Here is a 23,129-nt window from a genome sequence, read left to right as displayed (position 1 = left end):
TATGGAGAGATAAAGGTTTCTGAATTTTGCATACTTGGTGTTTCCAGTGGAACTTCAGTAGTGCTTTGGAAAAAACAAATTGTCTTTAAATTGGCATAAAACGGGAGTCTATAGTGGTATAAAGAGGGTTTGCTTCAGCATGTGTGATGTTTCTTTCAGACTTGGGGGAATGGAATGATGATTGGTGCATCAAACGGAAACCTTTCATCTGCGCCTTCAAATGGCAGCTTGAGGGGGGAGACTGAAGAATGATGGAAACACGCTACTGCATCGCTTATAAAAATCAGGCAACGCATGAAGATTCATGCAAAATGAGTAAAGAATCACAATTTTAAAATGCTTCACTGAGCTCATGCAAAATAAAAAAACTATATCATGTGTATGACTGTTCTTGTTTAACTGATACATTATTGGCTCATTTAATCACACCTGCCTCCTGTCTGACGCTGTTATTCCCTTAGTATATTAGTGTCTGCTTGTCCTCTGCTCCCCAGTCTGGTCAGTGTCATCTGTGCAGTAACCCCTCTAAGCCTCTCTGATGGTGTCGCTCCGTTCTCCCACATGATAGTTGGTATCTCCCGTGTCTAGTTTCCCCATTCGAGGTATATGCCTGCCCAACCCTCTGGGCGCCTCCAGATTCCTCTTTGTAAAGAAGGAAGGCGGAGGTCTGCAGCCATATATCGATTATCGGGTCCTGAACACCATCACGGTGAAATGGTGGGAACCACCCCTACTCATCCACTCTGGGCAGAAGCAGCTCAGATCTTTACCAAATTGATTCTACGCAGTGCCTACAACCCGATCCGGATCTGAGGGGGGTGGGTTGGTGAACAGTTCCTCGGTCTCAGACATTCATGAGCAAAGTCCTGGCTGACCTGCCACAGGCACAGGTATCGAGCGTTTCCCTAAACCTGCCATTAACAGCCTCAGCCTGAGCTCCTCACCCCCCCCCCCCCCCCACCAAAGGAGCTTTGTTCATGGGTTTTGGGAGTGAGTAAAAATGCAAATTGGGGTTGCTGGTGTAACACATTTCAAAGGTGCAGGAAATCTACGTTTACCACGTGTTTTTTCTCTGACATACACCAGGCAAGGACCTGTAACATAAGATCTGTTTCAAAATGTACATGAGATCAGTGTGTAATCACAATTATACAACTTTTTCTGTGACCTTGCCATTTCCTGCTGGATATTTGCTTGTCTCATGTCCTGACCCTTTCCCTGGCTGTGTGGTAGAAAAATTATAAATCCCCTCTAACTCCAGTGAAGCCACTTAGAATAAATCTCCAGACCTCTCAGTTGGTGAGGAAAGGTATCTCTTTTATTCGAGCCCTCCAGCAAAGCGCTCCGTCACAGTACCCCAGCACTGAGAGCAACCAGTTGATAAAGCATAATTCTCAGTTCCAGATAAGGTCACAAAAGACCAACAAAACAGGCTCAAACGTATAACACAATTCTCCTGCCCTATTGGTTCACCTTCTCAGCTGGTAAAATCCACCCATTTTGCACAATTTACCAGAACATGTCTCGACTGCTAGGCTCCTACTTGAGATATGAATATAGATATTGATTATATTGTCATTGAATCACTGTAAATATTTGGTTGTCCTTTGATTACTGATTGACGTATTGACGTATTGTCATTGAATCACTGTAAATATTTGGTTGTCCTTTAATGATTGACGTATTGACATATTGTCATTGAATCACTGTACATACATGGCTAACATATGATTAGCATGATTAACATAACAGTTACTTATATATTTGTACTACCGCATAACATGTTGCGTATGGCCTACTGCGACTACTTTATAATTGCAACTCTTTGTGCACCAGTTGGGGCAGCTTCGAATCTCTTCCTGCAGGCGGTTTCTCCCCCACCTCACTCCGCTGTCTGTCTCTCCAAAGTCTGATCTCTCTTCAGGGTCTGCGGAACCAACCGCAGGCAGCTATCATGAGACGAGGACACACAGTATTCAAAACAATCTCTTGCCTCAGACCTAAGACATAAGAGACCCAATATGCCTCCCCTCCTGGGCCTACCAATGTCCTATTTTCCTTCCACACGCCACCCTTTTGAACACGCGAGACCCACGCTGTTCACAGATAATCAGCATCCACATCCCCGTAATCTACTGGATGAAAGTGTAACGAGGTGAAGCGGACCGATGGCGGTTGGACGGAACATGTGTCACCAGTGGAGTTACTATTGCTGGTCACATTGATGATAACCTGGGGCTGTGGGTCGTAGAGCCAAGCAGGTAAGGGAAGATCATCCACCCGTGGAGCAGGGGAAGCCCGCAGGAACATACCAGACTTTGTCTGGGAAGACAGAATACAAGAATAACACCTAAACAGCAATATTATTAGTAGAAACACTACATGCAAAAGCAATATACTGAATACTAATGGCCTGAATACCCCAGATAATCCCGGAATCAGTGAGGAGAATCAATAGTCCCAGCTGTACTCAAACAGGCCGTGCTCTTCGTGTATCTCAGACATCTGCTCGTGCATCACGTCCTCCAGATCCTGCACGGCCTGAGAGGAATCAGGGATGTACACGCAACATCCTCTTCCCACGATAGCACAAACACCACCTTTCTCAGCTAATAGGAGATCTAACGCCATATGGTTTTGCAGAGCTACATGCTTAACTGCAGATGATTTACCATTAATGGCCTTCACAGTATCAAGTCTCTGATTAGCCACTTTCTATACTGCAGTCTGAAGGTCTGCCAGTCCAATGGATGGAATAAACACCCCAATACCATTGCTCAGTTCGACTAAGAGACCGTCTGCTGCGTGAATATGCACACACAGCCAAAGACATCTGCGCTTTGGGCACCTAGCATAAGGAGGGACAAGAAAAGCTAGATAACACTACCAATCAACTTTACCCTTTGAAAGACAGAAATCAGCATAACCCTTAAGACCACAGAGAAACGTGAAACATGGTGGCGCCGCTAACAAAGGTCACCAATGAAAGAAGAGTGGGCATAAACCTTACAGTGTACAGGTGGGGAGAAAGGGGATCTCCAGAACTTTATAGCATCGATCCCAAATATAACTATCACAACAAAAATGGTTACCACGAAAAGGCAACACAGTTGTGACCCTCTGAGGGGCCAGTCTTGAAAGAACCACCAGGATCGGACATGCGTCTGCAGTGGGCTTGGCGGACCCATGCGTCGACTCCTTCCACCTTCACTGCGTGAGGAGTCACAATCAGACCTGCCTAAGGCCTAAGACATAACACACCCACTATGCCTTCCCTCCGGGGCCTACCAATGTGAAATATTCTTTCCACAGCTCACAGACTGACCATTAGTTAGAACCTGAACTTGGGTTTGAACTGTGCCCTGCGGCCTTTGATTGACTGTCCCTGTTATAAGGGAAAGCAGGTTCCTTGCAGCCGTTTCTACGGGGGCACAGTCCGATTTCTGGAAGTAAAAGGAATAAAGATAAAACCAATGTATACTTTCTAACCCATGAAAATAAACACTAACCTAGTTCCTCAATCGCACTATATGGAACTTTCACACCCTGCAGGCAATGAAGAATTAAACTAATCAACATGAACAAACTAGACCCAGAACTATAAAAAGGAAATAGTAGGGTTGTAGTACTCGGGTCCGGTCTCGTTCTCGGAATAGGCCGTATTCGTACTCGGTCTTGTCATGGAATCGGACAAACCGGATTCGGGATTATATTTCGAGACCATCCGAGATCACGACTCTGAAAATATTAACGTTAATCCTGCATGACTACCATTTTTTTATTTGTCATAATTCGGAAGTACTGTAACGCACAGAAACCAAACACATGCAGATAATAATATTGATTCTTCTGTATGTAAAAGTATTTGTGAGTAATTGTGCGCACAATTACAGAAGTAGCTGCGTAAAAATGCATGAGTGGCGTTTTTCGCGAGGTAAACAAACTCGCTCCGTGTGTGCATGCGCTCGCCACTCTCACGTGGAGCTCCAGCACGCGCTACAGTTCAGTCAAATATTTAATTTTATTGCTGACAAAACTCATATTTTATTTGATAGATAACAACAACCAGCGTTCTAATGACAATACAGCCAATTACACGATATTTTTATTGTTTATTCCGGACGCGCATCCATCGCACCATTGACGTGATACGGGGGATTGTGGGAAATGTAGCTGTCCTCCAGAGATGCCAAACGCAGATAATTTTAGAGGCCAAAATGAGTCCAAATAGGCTCAAAACGAGTATTTCTTCATTTTCAATTTATATGAAAATATTTTTTACAATTTTTTAAAGTTATATCTGAAGTGACAGCACTTTTATAGATAAAGCTAAACATGTGGTGTAAAATGTGCGTCCGGTCTCGGTCTCGGGTCCACCTGGTCTCGGTCTTGGCCCTTTAGAGTCTTGGTCTCGACACAGTGGTTCAAGACTTTGATTTCGGATTAGGTGGTCTTGACTACAATACTAGGAAACAGTAAATTCTTGGTGTAGTTGCAACATTCTGCTGGAGAAATAAATAAGACAAAAATGAATATGTCGGAGCTATCATGTGTATGCATGAGCTATTCACACCTGGCCACATCCCCCCCTTTATGGCACTGTTGGGGATGTATCTGGATCACGTTTCACCGTTGCGTTGTTGTTCATCTAATTACCATTCGCGGTAATGCAGGCCATTGATAATGCGAATACAGCGATCTTTAGGTGAGGGCGGCACTACACGCCTCCGATGCAGGTAAAACAAAGAAAGGTGACTTTTTTTTTTTTTTACTTTTTTGCTGATTTTTACCCAGTTCTTACTTCCGACAATGGACGTTTTGAAAATAAGACATTAATTAAGCACATAAGATTGTTTAAACATGTCTCACTTTAAAACCTTTCAATATTAGTTTAAATGCCCCATATAACCCCCAAATAACTCGTGGCCATAAGTGGAAATTAGCGGGAGAACAATTTAAAATGAATTTGAGAAAGCACTTCTGTACACAGAGTGTATAGTTAGAATATGGAACAGTCTTCCTGTTAGTATAGCGCAAGCTAAAACCCTGGGTTCCTTTAAACCAGAGCTGTCACAACGAACTCCACCTGCACAGTTTTCAGTTTTATATACTAGCAGGTAAAATGTGACGCAGCTAAAAGTGTCCTCCCTGACATAGGCATATTGGTGGCTGTCAGTAGTACTACGCAGTATTTTAGTGCTCCCGTTAGTTAGTAACAATTTCTAGCGATTATGTGCAAAAACGTTTGCAAACATTAGAGCATATTACCGTTAAACTCTCTAACATGAAAAATACATATGCTGGATTTTAAAGAATCGTCATGTGCAAGTTTACATAGCACAAACAACAACTAACTGTTGTCTACAATACGGTTAAAATGATTACTTTCATGTTACACGTCGTTATTAGAGTTAACTATGTTGAAATATGACACTATATTGTTGTGTTTTTTTCTTTCCCTGGCAATCAGGAGTCTGGAGCCGCCTCTGTAGATCTTCAGATTCAGTCTTTATTTCAACAGGGAGGTTACAGCCAAGGCTGGACGCCCTAAATAAGTGTCCAATACTGTTTTACACTCATTTTCTACATTTTCTTATCGTGTAACAAAATATCTCGTCACGTAAGCATGCATCACCATTCCCTTAACCATTCCCCATCGTTGTTTTCTCTCTTGATTCACGGCCCTAGATGATAAGTTTGTCAATCATTTCTTTTACTGTTTAGTCCCTCGGCTGAACATAATTGTGTCGCGACGATCTCTACTCGGTTTTTTAAATATCCAGTCGTGAACTTTTGGCCAACTCAAGCGAATCCCTTCCTTCAGTAGCAAACCTTGGCAGCTTCAGCTTGTTGCACATTGTCTGGCTAGAGGGTTGATGATTTGTTTCTCCTTCAACACAGTGATAAGCTGCAGCACTAAAAACGTACATATTCATATACCAGAGACAGCTAACAGATACAGAAACATCTAAGGTAACACAAAATGCTAATTCATACTTGTTTTCCATCACATTGGCTGCAGCAGAAATTGGTCTGCATTCTCTGAAGGTTACAAGCTCACACTCTACACGGTTTACATCAGCTTCTTAATAGAGTCCTAATAATTGCATCGTATATGCGTTATGGAGTGCAAAATAATATTCCATAATATAGATAAAAATATTTACCTGTTGACCGCTCATACGTTTACGCTCCGCAAACCGCGCTCTTCCTGATCTCAGGTAGAAAATTAGAGCTGCACGAATCGAAGGCTGAATGATTGATTAGGCTACAATAAATTAATATTTATTATAAATTATTTATAATAATTATAAATTACATCCGGTTTGTTTACAGATCGCAGGGCATTTGTGAAACGTGTTCTGTGTATTCGCGACGTATTGGCAGGGTTCTAACTCCATAAAATCGCCTCCAATACTTCCCTTAACTTTGCAGCCCCCCCCCCCGGGACCTAGGGCTGTGTCAGCCAGTAAATAATAAAACCTCTTCTGTCAGGCTGAGGTATTCCTCCGCAATCAGACGCATAGGTGGGGTTTACGGAGCAGTCGTTTGAACACGGGGTTTATTCAGGAACAACACACTTATTAGCACAGAACGACGTCAATGACCAGACTAACGAAAGGCACACAGACGCTTAAAGGACTTAAATACACCAAACTAATCAACACATCTAGAAACAACTGAAGACACGGGATTCCACGCGAGGCAAATGAGGGGGCGTGGCACACACGGGGATCGGAACAATAGGGGCGTAACAAAAGTATATAAAAAGATGCAGAATGAACCAGAGGAAAAGGAAAGAGTCGCAGATCTTGAAAGGTCAGTCTTTGATTTCTCTAAATCCCGCTTATATCACACATATGATTTTTTGTATGATGTTTGTATTGTAGCGTTTTTTATAGGACTGTCCTCCCACCCATTTCAGCCCATCTCTGGGAATTTCGGAAATATAGTGGAAAGTGGTACGTGCAGAGTGGGCACAAGACGTGGCGGGCTCCACACAACCATATATATATATATATATATATATATATATATATATATATATATATATATTTTTTTTTTTTTTTTCTGGGGAACATTAATTGTGTCTGGCTCTCTTGCTTCTGATTGCATTGTCTTCCTTTTTGGGTTTTTGCGTGGGCTCCAGCCGAAATGGGTCCATTAAAGTGCTCATTCGTTTGTGATGCGCCTGTTACGTCGTCATTGCAGTATGTATGTATGTATGTGTGTATGAATGTGTCCGCAAAGAGCAAGTTGAGGGAGGGGTAAAAGACAATTTCCCCACAGGGATTAATAGAGTGATGTTTATTACTATATGAGTGTTTAATGTTTAACATATTTGTTTCCATTTAAGAATATACACGTGTAATTATTGTTTTTGTTGGCACTTACCTGTTGTGGCTTAAATATCATTAGGTGCTCTGTATTCAGTGTGGACTCCTCCTGATCGCATAGACCTGAGGTTCTCAAACAATGGTACGTGAGAGGTTCCTCCCTCTAGTGCTCTGTGCAGTTATTTCCATTTATGCTGTCAGCCATAATCTTTTTCTGAGGTCATACACATCGTAAACAATTTGAGAACCACTGACCTACAAAACATTCCTGCCTTCTTTCAGGGTCTTTCCAGTGGCAATGGTGCCATAATTCACAGCATTTTGACAATCACTATAATAAGTAACATTTTGAACTAAATTACATAACATTTAATTATTTCATTTTGTAACTAAGTATCATCAACAATTGCGTGATGTTTAACCAACACGATATTAGGGATTATTATTTAACGTAACTGTAACCATCGGTTTGCTCTCTGCAGAGAGGTGCTGTGGGACTGAAGAGCCGAGACATGAGGACTCTAAGCTTGCTGGGGGTTGCACTCCTCTGTCTGTTTGCCATGCCTGCTGCAACGGATGATGGTCAGTCAGTTTCCTGATAAAGCCATTCTGACCGTCACTTAAACAGGCCATTGGGGGGGTGAGACATGTGACCATCCTGGGGCAATGAGGACTGAATCCAAACAGGCCCCAAATGATTTGTTTAGCTCAGTTTGAGAATTCCATACATCTCAACAGTCCTAGTTAAAGGCTGTTTCCCAAAACCTTTGTCATTCTACCATCATCGTAACTTCAGAGAGAGAATTCAGTATGATGACACTCAGACAGATTAGGACTCTTGATCATAGCACAGCCCCATGGAATCATTATGTTTTCTGTGCTTCACCAGACCATCAACACCCCTCAAACGCGTGTGTTGGACAATACAAGGACTGGACCCAAATTGGCCAGGTGTGCGCAAAGTATTTCAACACACCAAGGTCCTTCGCCGATGCCGAGGTAAAGGCCAAACCGTCCTCCAGGTGCCTCATTTTGTAGCAGATCTGTAAGAATTTCATTCTAACAGTATCAGAGCCACCATCTGTATTACTTCTATACTGCATTCAGATTAATTGTTCCTTTGTGTACCAGTCTGCTTGCAGGCAGGCAGCTTCAGGGGGTCACCTGGTCTCCGTGCACGATGAACAAACAAATGCGGATGTCTTGGCCATCGTGTTGAAATACAACCCCTCCTCACCAAGGATCTGGTTGGGCGGTCAAAGGTTTGGTCAGGTGATGGAGCGCAGGGAGACGTGGGAACAGGGCAGGGACATCCATGTGCCTTGTAATGTTACTGTGAGCCAGGGATGGTAATATCAGACTAGTGACCTGTGTGTCCGCTACTGATATCGCTCTTTCTCACTCTCCCCTAACAGTCAAGTACATTCGTCTGGACAGATGGTTCTTCTTGGAATTTCTGGAAATGGGTTGCAGGTCAACCAAGTAACAGCGGAAATCATGAGAACTGTGTGGAGATGAACTGGACAAGTAAGAGACAGGAGAGCGGCGTAGATGGGAGAAGAGTGATGTAGGGGAAAGTGGTTATTAACAGAACATTTATTAGAGTACAATATATTGACCAAATCTACTTAAAATACTCCTTTGTCCAAAGTGAATTTTTCCCAGCAGAAACATTAACTAAAGAACAAACTCTGACAGACAAGGCATCTCCTCACCTGACTGTAATCCTGTTTTTACGGAGAGATAAAGGTTTCTGAATTTTGCATACTGAATGTTTCCAGTGGAACTTAATTTGTTTTTTCCAAAGCACTACTGGTCTTTAAATTGGCATAAAACAGGAGTTTATAGTGGTATAAAGAGGGTTTGCTTCAGCATGTGTGATGTTTCTTTCAGACTTGGGGGAATGGAATGATGATTGGTGCATCAAACAGAAACCTTTCATCTGCGCCTTCCAGTGGCAGCATGAGCGGGGAGACTGAAGAATGATGGAAACACGCTACTGCATCGCTTATAAAAATCAGGCAACACATGAAGATTCATGCAAAGTGCAAAATGAGTAAAGAATCGCAAAATTTTTAAATGCTTCACTGAGCTCATGCAAAATAAAAAAAACTATATCATGTGTATGACTGTGTTCTTGTTTAACTGATACATTATTGGCTGGTACATTATGCAGAATGCAGTTATGATATTTGTATTCAAATTGTAGTACATTACTGGTAAGTTGTTACATAATCAACTTTTATTGCAATAAGAAAGGGGAAAAAGTATTACATTATTGGCAGTTCTTACATTAGTGTCAGGGTCTGTCTGTCTGTGCTCCGTTTCGGCCCCTCGACCGTCCCCTGTCATCCCGCTCATTTACTCATACCTGCCTCCTGTCTGACGCTGTTAGTCCCTGTATATTAGTGTCTGCTTGTCATGTGCTCCCCAGTCTGGTCAGTGTCATCTGTGCAGTAACCCCTCAAAGTGGTTGTATTTGTACTCTGTCTTGTCATGGACTCGAACAATGCGGACTCGGGATTTTATTTCGAGACCATCCGAGATCACGCCCTACGTTAGTCCGGCGTGACTACTATTACTTTAGTTGTTAATTAAAAATACATATGCTGGATTTTAAAAATTCATCATGTGCAAGTTTGCATAGCACAAACATCAACTAACTGCAGTGTCTACAACACGCTTAAAATGATTATTTTCACGTTACACGTCGTTATTAGAGTTAACTATGTTGAAATATGATATCTGATAGATAAAAATATTCATCTGTTGACCGCTCATACGTGACGCTCCGCACCCCGCGCTCTCCCCGATCTCCGGTAGAACAATAGAGCTCCGCGAATCGAAGGTTGAATGAGCTGAATTGGACGCTGCTCCCCTCTGGCGCCACCTGCTGCCTGGGAGCTCATCCTATTCGCGTGGAATAACGGTGCCAAAAGTCACGGGATCCACAAATGTTTTACCTTGCTGTGTACTTGTAGAAAATGTAAAAAATCACCAGTAACAATGATGAAACATTTCTTATTGGTTTTATTCTGTCTTTATACTTGTGGAAGACGCTCTTTTCGTTTTTGCTAGCTGCATTTGTATTAGCTAAACGCGTTGTGTTGGTTTGACAGCAGTGTTTTGTATTTGCAGAGCGCATTGTGTTTGTGTGAGACGTATGTTTTGTATTTGTACAGCATGATGTGCACGTTTGCGGATTGCTCGTTATTTATAAATTACATCCGGTTTGTTCACAGATAGTGGGGCATTTGTGAAACGTGTTCTGTGTATTTGTGACGTATTGGCAGGGTTCTAACTCCATACCACAGAACGCCGTCAATGGCCGGACTAAGGAGACACACGCACACAGACACGGACTTAAATACACCAAACTAATCAACACAACTAGAAACAGCTGAAGACACGCGGATTCCACACGAGGCAAACGAGGGGGCGTGGCACACACGGGAATCGGAACAATGGGGGGGTAACAAAAGTATATAAAAAAGTACAGAATGAACCAGAAAACGAAGGAAAGAAGAGTCACATATCTTCAAAGGCGAGTTGTCGAAATGCTGACTATAGCACACGGATGGGTTTTTTTTTTTTTTTTTTTTTTTTTTTTTTTTTTTATATAAAATGATGTTGCTGTATTGACTCAGTGTTATAGGGCAGTCTTCTCAGTTCAACTGTAGGAGTTTCAGAATTAGCGGGGGTAGTGGTACCTGCGGAGTAGGCAGAAGTGGTGGTGGGCTTGCCAGAGCCCTTCATATTGGGGACCATTGGCTCTTTTGCTTCCAGTTGCATTATTCCTCAGTTTTGGCGTGGGCTCCGGCCGAACAGGGTCCATTGACGCGATCGTTCTTTTGTGATACGTCTGTGGGTGGAAGATCTATGAACTTGCTTCTGTTCAGGGATACACATTTTAACTTCTATCCTTATCGGTACTTGCCAAGGTGGCTTCATATTAAGTGCTGTCTATTCAGTGTCAACTCCCGCTGATCGTATACACCTGTGGTTCTCAAACGACGGTACGTGACAACTCCACGTACCACTAGAGGGAGCTGTCTCCATTTATGCCGTCAGGCAGTCTCTTCTGAGATGGTATAATAAACTTGAACCACTTGTGCACAAATACTACTTTGCTGTTTTTCCAGTGGCAATAGTGCTGTAATTCTCAGCATTGGTTTTTTTTTTTATTGTATAATGCAAAATACCAAGCATGTGGTGTCTAATCACCATAGTATTGGGGGGGATAATCATATAAAGGAACTAACCTCTAATTTGCTCTGCAGAGTTGCTGTGGGACTGAACCAAGACATGAGGACTCCAAGCTTGCTGGGGATTGCACTCCTCTGCCTGTCTGCCATGCCTGCTGCAATGGATGATGGTCAGTTTTCTGAAAGCCATCCTGATCACTTGCAGGCCATTGGGGGGGTCAGACATAAGCCTGGGCCATTCGGGACCAAATCCAAATGATTTGTTTAGCTCAGTTTGATTCCGTACGTCACCTCAGTCCTGGTTAAAGGCTGTTTCCCAGACATGTTTGTATGATTAGATGATGTCGGCGAACAGGATTCTCAGGGTTATAGCACAGCCCCATGGGATTGTTTTCTCTGCTCCCCTAGACAATGTGGATGTAGATCTCCACTTCCCAAAGCGGTGTGGTGGTCAACGCTACTGGCAAAAAGTGGGCCGCTACTGTGCAAAGTATTTCAACACACCAAGCTCCTTCGCCGATGCCGAGGTAAAGCCCAAACCGTCCTCCAGGTGCCTCATTTTGTAGCAGATCTGTAAGAATTTCGTTATAGTATCAGAGCCAACATCTGTATTACTTCTATACTGCATTCAGATTAATTGTTCCTTTGTGTACCAGTCTGCTTGCAGGCAGGCAGCTTCAGGGGGTCACCTGGTCTCCGTGCACGATGAACAAACAAATGCGGATGTCTTGGCCATCGTGTTGGAATACAACCCCTCCTCACCAAGGATCTGGTTGGGCGGTCAAAGGTTTGGTCAGGTGATGGAGAGCAGGGAGACGTGGGAACAGGGCAGGGACATCCATGTGCCTTGTAATGTTACTGTGAGCCGGGGATGGTAATATCAGACTAGTGACCTGTGTGTCTGCAACTGATATCGCTCTTTCTCACTCTCCCCTAACAGTCGAATACATTCATCTGGACAGATGGTTCTCCTTGGGATTTTGAGAAATGGGTTCCCAGATCAACCGGATAATGCCGGAAATCATGAGAACTGTGTGGAGATGAACTGGAAAGGTAAGAGAATGGAGAGTGGTGTAGATGGGAGAAGAGTGATGTAGGGGAAAGTAGCCAGAGGGAATCACAGAAAATGGTTACTTGCGGAACATTTATTATACTGTGATTGACCAAATCTACTTGAAATACTCCTTTGTCCAAAGTGAATTTTCCCAGCAGAAACATTAACTAAAGAACAAACTCTGCCGGACAAGGCATCTCCTCACCTGACTGTAATCCTGTTTTTACGGAGAGATAAAGGTTTCTGAATTTTGCATACTGAGTGTTTCCAGTGGAACTTCAGTAGTGCTTTGGGGAAAAAACAAATTGTCTTTAAATTGGCATGAAACAGGAGTCTATAGTGGTATAAAGAGGGTTTGCTTCAGCATGTGTGATGTTTCTTTCAGACTTGGGGGAATGGAATGATGATTGGTGCATCAAACGGAAACCTTTCATCTGCGCCTTCAAATGGCAGAAGTGGCAGTAGGATCCAGAATTTCAGAACACTGACACATGCACGGCGATCAGGCAATTGTGAGACGTTTTGCTGAACTTGTGCAAAACAAAAAGAAGTCAAATGACTGTTATTAAATTACCAATAGCTTAATATTTAATACATTACAGATACACTATGTGAAGCTGGGTATTACATTGTTCAGAAAGTATTAACCCTATGATTGTCTGGTTGATACTATGTTCCTGCACTTGTTTTCTTCTCTGTTTTTATCCAATGATTTATCTGTAGATTTCCTAGTCCCTGTGTAGTACAAGTCCTGCCCTCCAGTGCCTTCACTATTCACCATGCTCTCTTGGTCCTATTCAGTGGTTGCTCCAAACCACCAGGTGGTAACCAAAGGACAGACTCGGTGATTATGGTGTAGATCTGGCTTGGCAGCTCCCATGGCCAACCATACCTCCTGACTTGCCACAGGAAGTACATCTTTTGCTGGGCTTTTCTGAGAACGGTGTTAAAATTGTGGTCTCCCACTTCAAGTCTTGGGAATGGCTGTTGGATGGGGTGAGAGGAGGTGCCTCCTAAAGTCCACTGATATCTCCAGTTTTGAGCATGTTAAGCTACCAGGTTGCTCTGACTGTGCTGGAACACCAGCCGGTCTATCTCCCACCAATAGGCAGATTCATCACCATCCTGCATAAGTGCGACGCCTGACTGTAGTATCATCTGCAAACTTCAGGAATTTGACTGCTGGATCGGTGGAGGTGCGGTCATTAGTGTAGAGTGGGGTGAGAACACAACCCTGAGAAGCACCAGTGAGGACTGTATACCAGAAGATGCATTTCCCCAGCCTCTCATGCTGATGATCCACTTGCAGGTGGCAGGGGGAATGTGGAGTTTTGAGTTTGGAAGAAAGGATTCTGGTCCCCAAACAGGATCTGTGCGTAATCCCCTGGATAGTCCAGGTGTTTCAGGATGCAGTGAAAACCCATGTCGATTGTCATCCACTGATCTGTTTGACCGGTAGACAAACTGCAGGGGATTGAGCAGGTGGTCTAGTACCTGTTCAATAAATCCCTACGATTTGTTTAAATTGTATGAGTTTAAACATACAGCTGGTCTTGTGTCAAGGGCATAACTTGAGCAAGAACGGGGAGACACATTCACCGTCCTCACACTCAAAGCTCAACTACAGGGGTGTCAAGCTCCAGTCCTGGAGGGCCAGAGCCCTGTATAACTCAGTCTTGCTTCGTCTTGCAAACCAAGTTACTCGCAGTACGAGATTTCACTGTACTAATTTTGAGTCCACCGATCAGAAGAGCTGAACTGACATGTCACTTGCAATTTGTATTTGTTATACTAAGTGTATATCGCATTGTTACTCTGTTTACAGACCACACACTATTCTCCGCATGAAGTCGAGCAACAGAAGTTGCAGTGCATCCTTATGCTGTACAAACAAAGGACTCTATTGGAAGTACTGGCGATTCGAACGCTATTTGTGTTCACAGCACAGTTCTCAGCAGACTCTCCACAGTGGTTTGAATGTTCCTCCCCAGCACATCGGGGCTCTGCTGCTAGCCCCCTGTATGTAGCTAGCCCCCTGTACGTAGCTAGCCCCCTGTATGTACCACTGTAGCAGCGTCACTGATCCCTACGATTCGCTTACTGTTTACTTTCTTAAATATCACCAGCAATTCATTTGCTCAGCTTCCCTTGTCCATCATTTTCTTTTTTCAGCACATTGAATGTGAAAATGGGAAACTAATGTCATTTTCTTTGTAAAAGAAAATGAAACAAATGCGAATGTACGTGTAACAAGGGACTAAAGAAATGAGAAGGCATTTTAGCAGTTAAGCTCGGTAATTAAAATATAAGAATGCAAAACAGTCATGCAGTCCATCCATTTTTTTATTTATTTTATGTTGCATGAGTTCAGCGAAGCGTTTCAGAGTTCTGCGATTTTTGCTCATCTTGTACTTGTGCATGAATCCTGCCCTTTATTTCACTTTCTTTGTCTCACTTGACATTTGAAATTAGGGATGAGAAACCTTTCAACTGTTTTTCAGACTCTACCTCCAGGCTTGAAGGAGCAAATAAAGTTTTTCTTCTTCTCACAGACATCATCATTCCAAAGTCCCGTGTCTGTAGGAAAGAGAAGTCATCCATTAAAGCAAACCATCTTCATCCATCCATCCATCCATTTTCCAAACCGCTTATCCTACTGGGTCGCGGGGGGTCCGGAGCCTATCCCGGAAGCAATGGGCACAAGGCAGGGAACAACCCAGGATGGGGGGCCAGCCCATCGCAGGGCACACTCACACACCATCCACTCACATATGCACACCTACGGGCAATTTAGCAAGTCCAATTAGCCTCAGCATGTCTTTGGACTGTGGGGGGAAACCGGAGTACCCGGAGGAAACCCCACGACAACATGGGGAAAACATGCAAACTCCGCACACATGTGACCCAGGCGGAGACTCGAACCCAGGTCCCAGAGGTGTGAGGCAACAGTGCTAACCACTGCACCACCATGCCGCCCTCGCAAACCATCTTATTAATCATTATTAATCTCTTGTCTAATTTTTTTACTTAAATGCATCTTGTTCTGCAGTTTCAAATCACTGTTGATTTGAAAATCTTGGGATCTGCCATCAGATTTGTTCTGGCAGTGATTCATGTTTACACTGGAAAAATTCACTTTGAACAGTAAAGTTCGGCAGCTTTAATCAGTACATTGTCCTATAATAAGTGTTCTGTAAATAACCATTTTCCATGATTCTTTCTGGCTACTTTCCCTCTGACACTCTTCTCCCATCTACGCTGCTCTCCTTTCTCTCTTACTTTTCCAGTTCATCTCCACACAGTCCTCAGCATTGTGGGTGTTGTCTGGTTGACCTGGAACCCATTTCTCGAAATTCCAAAGAGAACCATCTGTCCAGATGAACTTCTTTGACTGTTAGGGGAGAGTGAGAAAGAGCGATATCACTGTTATCTGGACACACAGGTAACTAGTCTGATATTATCGTCCCTGGTTCACAGTAACATTACAAGGCACGTGGACGTCCCTGCCCCGTTCCCACGTCTCCTTGAGCTCCATCACCTGGAAAAGCTCCATCGCACCCAACCAGATCCTTGGTGAGGAGTAGTTATATTTCTTCACAATGCAGAGGACATCAGAGTTTGCTTGTTCTTCATGCACAGAGACCAGGTGACCCCCTGCGGCCTTTTGCCTGCAAGCAAACTGATACACAGAGGAACGATTAAGCTGAATGCAGTATATCAGTAATACAGATATTGGCTCTGATTGTTATACTGTTTAAAAAATGGAATTATTAGGTTCATTTACAGAACCAGAACAGAATAAACCACCTGGAGGACGGTTTGGGCTTTACCTCGGCATCAGGGAAGGAGCTTGGTGTGTTGAAATACTTTGCACAGTAGGGGCCCACTTTGTACCAGTCCTCAAAGTTCTTTACACCACAGGGTTTTGGGAAGTTGCTGGCGCAGTACTGCCGTGCTTCCACAGAGACGGAGCCTGAAAACGCAGAAAACATAACAATTCCATGAGGTTGCGCTACAATGGTGGTTCTAGACTATTTCAACTGGAGGGGCCAGACTGGGGTCAGATGTTCTATTGGAGGGGGCAGATGCATTTGACCTCAATGTCCTCCAAGTATTACTTATGCTAGATTGGCAGCATTAAGAAGCAAAAAACGATTTTTGAAAATCGCAAAAGTTAACGCTTTCCAGTCACGTTTCACAGTTTTTACAAATATGTAACTTGCTCTGACTTCTTGATTACACTGTCTTGCTTCCACAAGCTTGATTATTTTTGAACCGATTCAACTGCCCAGCCCACTGCATTGAGTCCGTCACGAAAATCTGCTTACATTTCTATTTCGCCAGTTCCCAGCACACAAAATTTACATACCAATATGTTTCCAAATGTAAATAAATTTAAAAAAAATAATAGTAACAATAAATTTATTTCAATCACAATTAGCACACATATTTAGGGGGGGGGCACGAGGCAGCCATGCATGGTGTCATGGAGGCACTGCCCTCCACCGCACCCCCCAGAACATCCTCTGCTTTGCAATGATCGGAAGATTCCTAATCTGTGTGTGTCATCATACTGAATTCCCTCTGTGAAATTACGATGATCGTAGCATTACAAAGGTTTTGGGAAACAGCCTTTAACTAGGTCTGTTTAGATGTATGGAATTCTCAAATGGAGCTAAACAAATCATTTGGGGCCTGTTTGGATTCGGACCTCATTGCTCCAGGATGGTCACATGTCTGACCCCCCCAATGGCCTGTTTAAGTGACCGTCAGAATGGCTTTATCAGGAAACTGACTGACCATCATCCATTGCAGCTGCCATGGCAAACAGGCAGAGGAGTGCAACCCCCAGCAAGCTTGGAGTCCTCATGTCTCGGCTCTTCAGTCCCACAGCACCTCTCTGCAGAGAGCAAACCGGTGGTTACAGTTACGTTAAATAATAATCCCTAATATCGTGTTGGTTAAATAGTACTTAATACTCAGTAATTAATATTTAAACATAAACTTATATAAGCCACCTGTTACACTCTGGCACTATGCGATTGTATGAAAAGCCATATTTAGATATGAGGTGTGTGCATGTATGTATATTAATGTGCGTGTCTATATGTGTCAGGTTCAGATAATCATAAGAGACTCACCTTTGAATACGCGTGGCTCTCTTTGCCCTCCCTCAGTTTAATTTTGAGCCTTTTTATATGTTTGTACCTGACACCCCCACCCCAACCCCATCGCTCATACTGGGAGGTGTAAGACCACCCTGACCCATCGTGTGAGTAACATGGCTATATCCAGAATGTCATTAACAGTTGGCTCCCTGTTTTACCACGTCCTGTTTCTGGCTGTAGAAGTTTAAAGATGCGCTCTGTAACTGTGCAGACTTGGTTCATCTAATGAACAGGATGCCGTGACTGGAGCAGGTAAACCTGGAAAAATCAAGATGGCTTAGATATCTGTCATTTCTGTCTCTACCTAATAGATGCAGCTCTCTCAATGGACTGAAAGTATTTCCTTTTATTAAACCATATACGCCAAGGAGGAAGGTTTATTACTTGTAGCTGAAAACTGTCTATCCCAGAGGTCTCTAACTCCGGTCCTGGAAAGCTGCTATCCAGTAGGTTTTCTATCCCACCTGGCTTCCGATGAGCCGCACCTGTTCCTGGTGTTTACCTGAGAGCAGGTGCGGCTCATCAGAAGCCAGGTAGGATAGGAAACCTACTGAACGGTAGCCCTCCAGGACCGGAGTTGGAGACCCCTGGTCTATCTCATGCAGAAACTTGCCTGCCAGAGAGGTAGCATACATTGTTTCCAAAGCCAGTGTCTGTTTCCAATGTCTGATCAGCCTGGGACCTTTCAATTTATGCTTGTTATCCAAATTGCACTGACCCTGACCCCCGTCTTTCAGCTTTGGAGTGGCTCAAAGATGGGACCTCACCAGTCTATGCTCAGGGCTGAAGTCCACCTAAATAGGCTTTATAATCACCGATGCTCAGGGCTGAAGTCCACCTAAATAGGCTTTATAATCACCGATGCTCAGGGCTGAAGTCCACCTAAATAGGCTTTATAATCACCGATGCTCAGGGCTGAAGTCCACCTAAATAGGGTTTATAATCACCGATGCTCAGGGCTGAAGTCCACCTAAATAGGCTTTATAATCACCGATGCTCAGGGCTGAAGTCCACCTAAATAGGCTTTATAATCACCGATGCTCAGGGCTGAAGTCCACCTAAATAGGCTTTATAATCACCGATGCTCAGGGCTGAAGTCCACCTAAATAGGCTTTATAATCACCGATGCTCAGGGCTGAAGTCCACCTAAATAGGCTTTATAATCACCTATACTCAGGGCTGAAGTCCACCTAAATAGGCTTTATAATCACCTATACTCAGGGCTGAAGTCCACCTAAATAGGCTTTATAATCACCTATACTCAGGGCTCAGTTATTCACCACGCAGCTGCTAATTAATAACACACATGAAAAAAGCTGAAGTGTGACATCTAGCCTTTATAGATCTTCTGTTAACCCTTTGGTAGCCAGCTTTTCGCAGCTGTACAGGGGTGCAGCTATAAACCACTTGGAACTGCACCTTGAACCTGAAGAAGTACGGGTCTCACTGTAGGTACAACTTGCCAAATGGGGGGTGGAGTCCCCTCTTGGTACATTTTTCAAGCGGGGGCCTCTGACTGTAGGTTTTGGGGGCTCTATATTTAGCTAGCGCCCTGAATCTACCATTGCAGCTGCATCACCGATCCCTATGATCACGATTTTCTTTCTTAAGTATTGGCAGCGATTTATTTATTTAGTCACTTCTCAGCTTCCCTTGTCCATCATTTTCTTTTTTCAGCACATTGAATGTGAAAATGGGAAACTAATGTCATTTTCTTTGTAAAAGAAAATGAAACAAATGCGAATGTACGTGTAACAAGGGACTAAAGAAATGAGAAGGCATTTTAGCAGTTAAGCTCGGTAATTAAAATATAAGAATGCAAAACAGTCATGCAGTCCATCCATTTTTTTATTTATTTTATGTTGCAATAGTTCAGCGAAGCGTTTCAGAGTTCTGCGATTTTTGCTCATCTTGTACTTGTGCATAAATCCTGCCCTTTATTTCACTTTCTTTGTGTCACTTGACATTTGAAATTAGGGATAAGAAACCTTTCAACTGTTTTTCAGACTCTACCTCCCGGCTTGAAGGAGCAAACAAAGTTTTTCTTCCTCTCACAGCTATCATCATTCCAAAGTCCCGTGTCTGTAGGAAAGAGAAGTCATCCATTAAAGCAAACCCTCTTATTAATCATTATTAATCTCTTGTCTAATTTTTTTACTTAAATGCATCTTGTTTTGCAGTTTCAAATCACTGTTGATTTGAAAATCTTGGGATCTGCCATCAGATTTGTTCTGGCAGTGATTTATGTTTACACTGGAAAAATTCACTTTGAACAGTAAAGTTCGGCAGCTTTAATCATTACATTGTCCTATAATAAGTGTTCTGTAAATAACCATTTTCCATGATTCCCTCTGGCTACTTTCCCTCTGACACTCTTCTCCCATCTACGCTGCTCTCCTTTCTCTCTTACTATTCCAGTTCATCTCCACACAGTCCTCAGCATTGTGGGTGTTGTCTGGTTGACCTGGAACCCATTTCTCGAAATTCCAAAGAGAACCATCTGTCCAGATGAACTTCTTTGACTGTTAGGGGAGAGTGAGAAAGAGCGATATCACTGTTATCTGGACAAACAGGTCACTAGTCTGATATTATCGTCCCTGGTTCACAGTAACATTACAAGGCACGTGGACGTCCCTGCCCCGTTCCCACGTCTCCTTGAGCTCCATCACCTGGAAAAGCTCCATCGCACCCAACCAGATCCTTGGTGAGGAGTAGTTATATTTCATCACAATGCAGAGGACATCAGAGTTTGCTTGTTCTTCATGCACAGAGACCAGGTGACCCCCTGCGGCCTTTTGTCTGCAAGCAAACTGATACACAGAGGAACGATTAAGCTGAATGCAGTATATCAGTAATACAGATATTGGCTCTGATTGTGATACTGTTTTAAAAATGGAATTATTAGGTTAATTTACGGAACCAGAACAGAATAAACCACCTGGAGGACGGTTTGGGCTTCACCTCGGCATCAGGGAAGGAGCTTGGTGTGTTGAAATACTTTGCACAGTAGGGGCCCACTTTGTACCAGTCCTTAAAGTTCTTTACACCACAGGGTTTTGGGAAGTTGCTGGCGCAGTACTGCCGTGCTTCCACAGAGACGGAGCCTGAAAACGCAGAAAACATAACAATTCCATGAGGTTGCGCTACAATGGTGGTTCTAGACTATTTCAACTGGAGGGGCCAGACTGGGGTCAGATGTTCTATTGGAGGGGGCAGATGCATTTGACCTCAATGTCCTCCAAGTATTACTTATGCTAGATTGGCAGCATTAAGAAGCAAAAGACGATTTTTGAAAATCGCAAAAGTTAACGCTTTCCAGTCACGTTTCACAGTTTTTACAAATATGTAACTTGCTCTGACTTCTTGTTTACACTGTCTTGCTTCCACAAGCTTGATTATTTTTGAACCGACTCAACTGCCCAGCCAACTGCACTGAGTCTGTCATGAAAATCTGCTTACATTTCTATTTCGCCAGTTCCCAGCACACAAAATTTACATACCAATATGTTTCCAAATGTAAATAAATAAATAAAAAAATAATAGTAACAATAAATTTATTTCAATCACAACTGGCATACATATTTAGGGGTGGGCCACGAGTCAGCCATGCATGGTGTCATGGAGGCACTGCCCTCCCCCGCACCCCCCCAGAACATCCTCTGCTTTGCAATGATCGGAAGATTCCTAATCTGTGTGTGTCATCATACTGAATTCTTTCTCTGAAGTTACGATGATCGTAGAATTACAAAGGTTTTGGGAAACAGCCTTTAACTAGGACTGTTGAGATGTATGGAATTCTCAAACGGAGCTAAACAAATCATTTGGGGGCTGTTTAGATTTGGTCCTCATTGCTCCAGGATGGTCACAAGCCTGACCCCCCCAATGGCCTGTTTAAGTGACCGTCAGAATGGCTTTATCAGGAAACTGACTGACCATCATCCGTTGCAGCAGGCATGGCAAACAGGCAGAGGAGTGCGACCCCCAGCAAGCTTGGAGTCCTCATGTCTCGGCTCTTCAGTCCCACAGCACCTCTCTGCAGAGAGCAAACCGGTGGTTACAGTTACGTTAAATAATTATCCCTAATATCGTGTTAGTTAAATAGTACTTAATACTCAGTAATTAATATTTAAACAAATTTAATTAAGCCACCTGTTACACTCTGGCACTATGAGACTGTATGAAAAGGCATATTTAGATATGAGGTGTGTGCATGTATATATATTAATGTGTGTGTATATATATATATATATATATATATATATATATGATAGGGTTACATTATTATAAAAGACTCACCGTTGAAGATGCGTGTCTCTTGTCTCCTTCCTTCAGTTTTACTTTGAACTCCTTTATATGTCTGTATGTGACACCCTAACCATAGCCCCTTCATTTGTACCCTAACCCACCTACTTCCTGCAAGAGTTGCCCTCCCCCCCATTTAGAGATCTGCTATTTTGTCCGTTTACCGTAGAAATTTCATTAAATTACATTGTGATTACTGCAGATTAACTGCAGCTACTGCAGATTAACATTGAGTCCAGTAGCTTGACCTTGAGAAGGTGGTTTTAAACTCATATTAAAAGTCGTGTGAATTTATTAAGGAAAGATCTGAGTTTGATTTTGTCAATGAGGCCGGGAAAATGCAAACATTCTGTGTCTAGTGCACTATGAAATAATTCTTCATAATGTGTAAATGCCGTAACGTGTATTGTTTTCAGCATAACCCCAGAGACAGCACACGTAATGTATCACACTCTTATAACGCTCTTAGGTCCGTTACAAAATCCCATTTCAATGCAAAAACCGGCGCCGAAAAAATTGTTATATATAAATGCAAAAAAAAACTCAATGAAAATTTGCATGAAAAGCCAGACAGATTCAATATGCCAGCAAATGCCCCCCCCCTCTGTGCAACACTTTTTGTACCTGCTTGCTGACAGAATGTGCAAAACAACAGCGGCAGAGCTGAACTGTATTACTGCTGAATGCTGTGCAGTGCACTGTGCTTGCTAGTCCTTTCATCTAAAGCGGCAGAGCAGGGTCAGATGGTCCCTGGAACATTTGAAGCTGACGATCAGCAACCTTCTGGTCAGAGCTGCAGGGTAAATCGCTGCTTTGATCAGAAAAAAAGAACTGAAAATTAATTTGTCGACATGCTGTTGACCAACCAGCCAATTGCATGCACTGCTGCTGAAGGCCGAGAGACCTTGTCTCCATATAAGGAACTCTGACCTTAGACTTACAGTTGAAGAAGGTTGCGAGTACGATGCCTGCATTTTAGTGAATTTCATACTCTTCAGGTTTCTTAAATTCAATTCAGATTTCAAACTGAATATGACAATTGCTTCATTGTTTCGAACACATT

The 23,129-nt window shown here is 43.1% G+C and overlaps 4 protein-coding genes across 4 annotated transcripts in view; 2 read left to right on the top strand and 2 right to left on the bottom strand.

The window, feature by feature from the left end:
• Positions 1 to 13,146, top strand: part of LOC125728593 (lectin-like) — a 41,449-nt gene extending 28,303 nt beyond the window's left edge. Inside the window, exon 6 of the mRNA XM_049005489.1 lies at positions 12,982 to 13,146. Coding sequence (XP_048861446.1) covers positions 12,982 to 13,061 — 80 coding nt within the window. The 3' untranslated portion in view covers positions 13,062 to 13,146. The remainder of the gene's footprint in view (positions 1 to 12,981) is intronic.
• On the top strand, positions 7,418 to 9,454 carry LOC125728598 (lectin-like). Its single transcript, XM_049005494.1, has 6 exons — positions 7,418 to 7,479; positions 7,820 to 7,919; positions 8,227 to 8,336; positions 8,469 to 8,609; positions 8,753 to 8,864; positions 9,231 to 9,454. Exons 1-6 carry the CDS (start codon positions 7,477 to 7,479, stop codon positions 9,314 to 9,316), a joined length of 552 nt encoding a protein of 183 aa, XP_048861451.1. The 5' UTR covers positions 7,418 to 7,476; the 3' UTR covers positions 9,317 to 9,454.
• Positions 13,147 to 14,921: 1,775 nt separating the features above from the next.
• Positions 14,922 to 17,786, bottom strand: LOC125728604 (lectin-like). Its single transcript, XM_049005501.1, has 6 exons — positions 17,738 to 17,786; positions 17,397 to 17,496; positions 16,427 to 16,569; positions 16,135 to 16,275; positions 15,876 to 15,987; positions 14,922 to 15,173 (listed from the first exon to the last, which is right to left on the bottom strand). Exons 2-6 carry the CDS (start codon positions 17,464 to 17,466, stop codon positions 15,094 to 15,096), a joined length of 546 nt encoding a protein of 181 aa, XP_048861458.1. The 5' UTR covers positions 17,467 to 17,496; positions 17,738 to 17,786; the 3' UTR covers positions 14,922 to 15,093.
• A 1,897-nt stretch (positions 17,787 to 19,683) lies between these two features.
• LOC125728605 (lectin-like) lies at positions 19,684 to 22,111 on the bottom strand. Its single transcript, XM_049005502.1, has 6 exons — positions 22,061 to 22,111; positions 21,698 to 21,797; positions 20,726 to 20,868; positions 20,434 to 20,574; positions 20,175 to 20,286; positions 19,684 to 19,846 (listed from the first exon to the last, which is right to left on the bottom strand). Exons 2-6 carry the CDS (start codon positions 21,765 to 21,767, stop codon positions 19,767 to 19,769), a joined length of 546 nt encoding a protein of 181 aa, XP_048861459.1. The 5' UTR covers positions 21,768 to 21,797; positions 22,061 to 22,111; the 3' UTR covers positions 19,684 to 19,766.
• Positions 22,112 to 23,129: the final 1,018 nt, after the last annotated feature.

This window comes from Brienomyrus brachyistius, unplaced genomic scaffold, assembly GCF_023856365.1.
Source record: "Brienomyrus brachyistius isolate T26 unplaced genomic scaffold, BBRACH_0.4 scaffold343, whole genome shotgun sequence".
Taxonomy (NCBI): domain Eukaryota; kingdom Metazoa; phylum Chordata; class Actinopteri; order Osteoglossiformes; family Mormyridae; genus Brienomyrus; species Brienomyrus brachyistius.
This window is presented reverse-complemented; position numbering and strand designations above follow the sequence as displayed.

What these genes read in the sequence shown, in the direction of transcription:
- LOC125728604 (XM_049005501.1), bottom strand. Translation starts at nt 17,466, where the DNA reads ATGAGGACTCCAAGCTTGCTGGGGGTTGCACTCCTCTGCCTGTTTGCC. An exon ending in GTGCGATGGAGCTTTTCCAG is followed by an intron (nt 15,988 to 16,134) that starts GTGATGGAGCTC and finishes CTCCCCTAACAG; the next exon opens with TCAAAGAAGTTCATCTGGAC. An exon ending in TGTGGAGATGAACTGGAAAA is followed by an intron (nt 15,174 to 15,875) that starts GTAAGAGAGAAA and finishes TCTTTCCTACAG; the next exon opens with ACACGGGACTTTGGAATGAT.
- LOC125728605 (XM_049005502.1), bottom strand. Translation starts at nt 21,767, where the DNA reads ATGAGGACTCCAAGCTTGCTGGGGGTCGCACTCCTCTGCCTGTTTGCC. An exon ending in GCTCCTTCCCTGATGCCGAG is followed by an intron (nt 20,575 to 20,725) that starts GTGAAGCCCAAA and finishes TCTGTGTATCAG; the next exon opens with TTTGCTTGCAGACAAAAGGC. An exon ending in TGTGGAGATGAACTGGAATA is followed by an intron (nt 19,847 to 20,174) that starts GTAAGAGAGAAA and finishes TCTTTCCTACAG; the next exon opens with ACACGGGACTTTGGAATGAT.
- LOC125728598 (XM_049005494.1), top strand. An exon ending in GGTCCTTCGCCGATGCCGAG is followed by an intron (nt 8,337 to 8,468) that starts GTAAAGGCCAAA and finishes TTTGTGTACCAG; the next exon opens with TCTGCTTGCAGGCAGGCAGC. An exon ending in TGTGGAGATGAACTGGACAA is followed by an intron (nt 8,865 to 9,230) that starts GTAAGAGACAGG and finishes TGTTTCTTTCAG; the next exon opens with ACTTGGGGGAATGGAATGAT.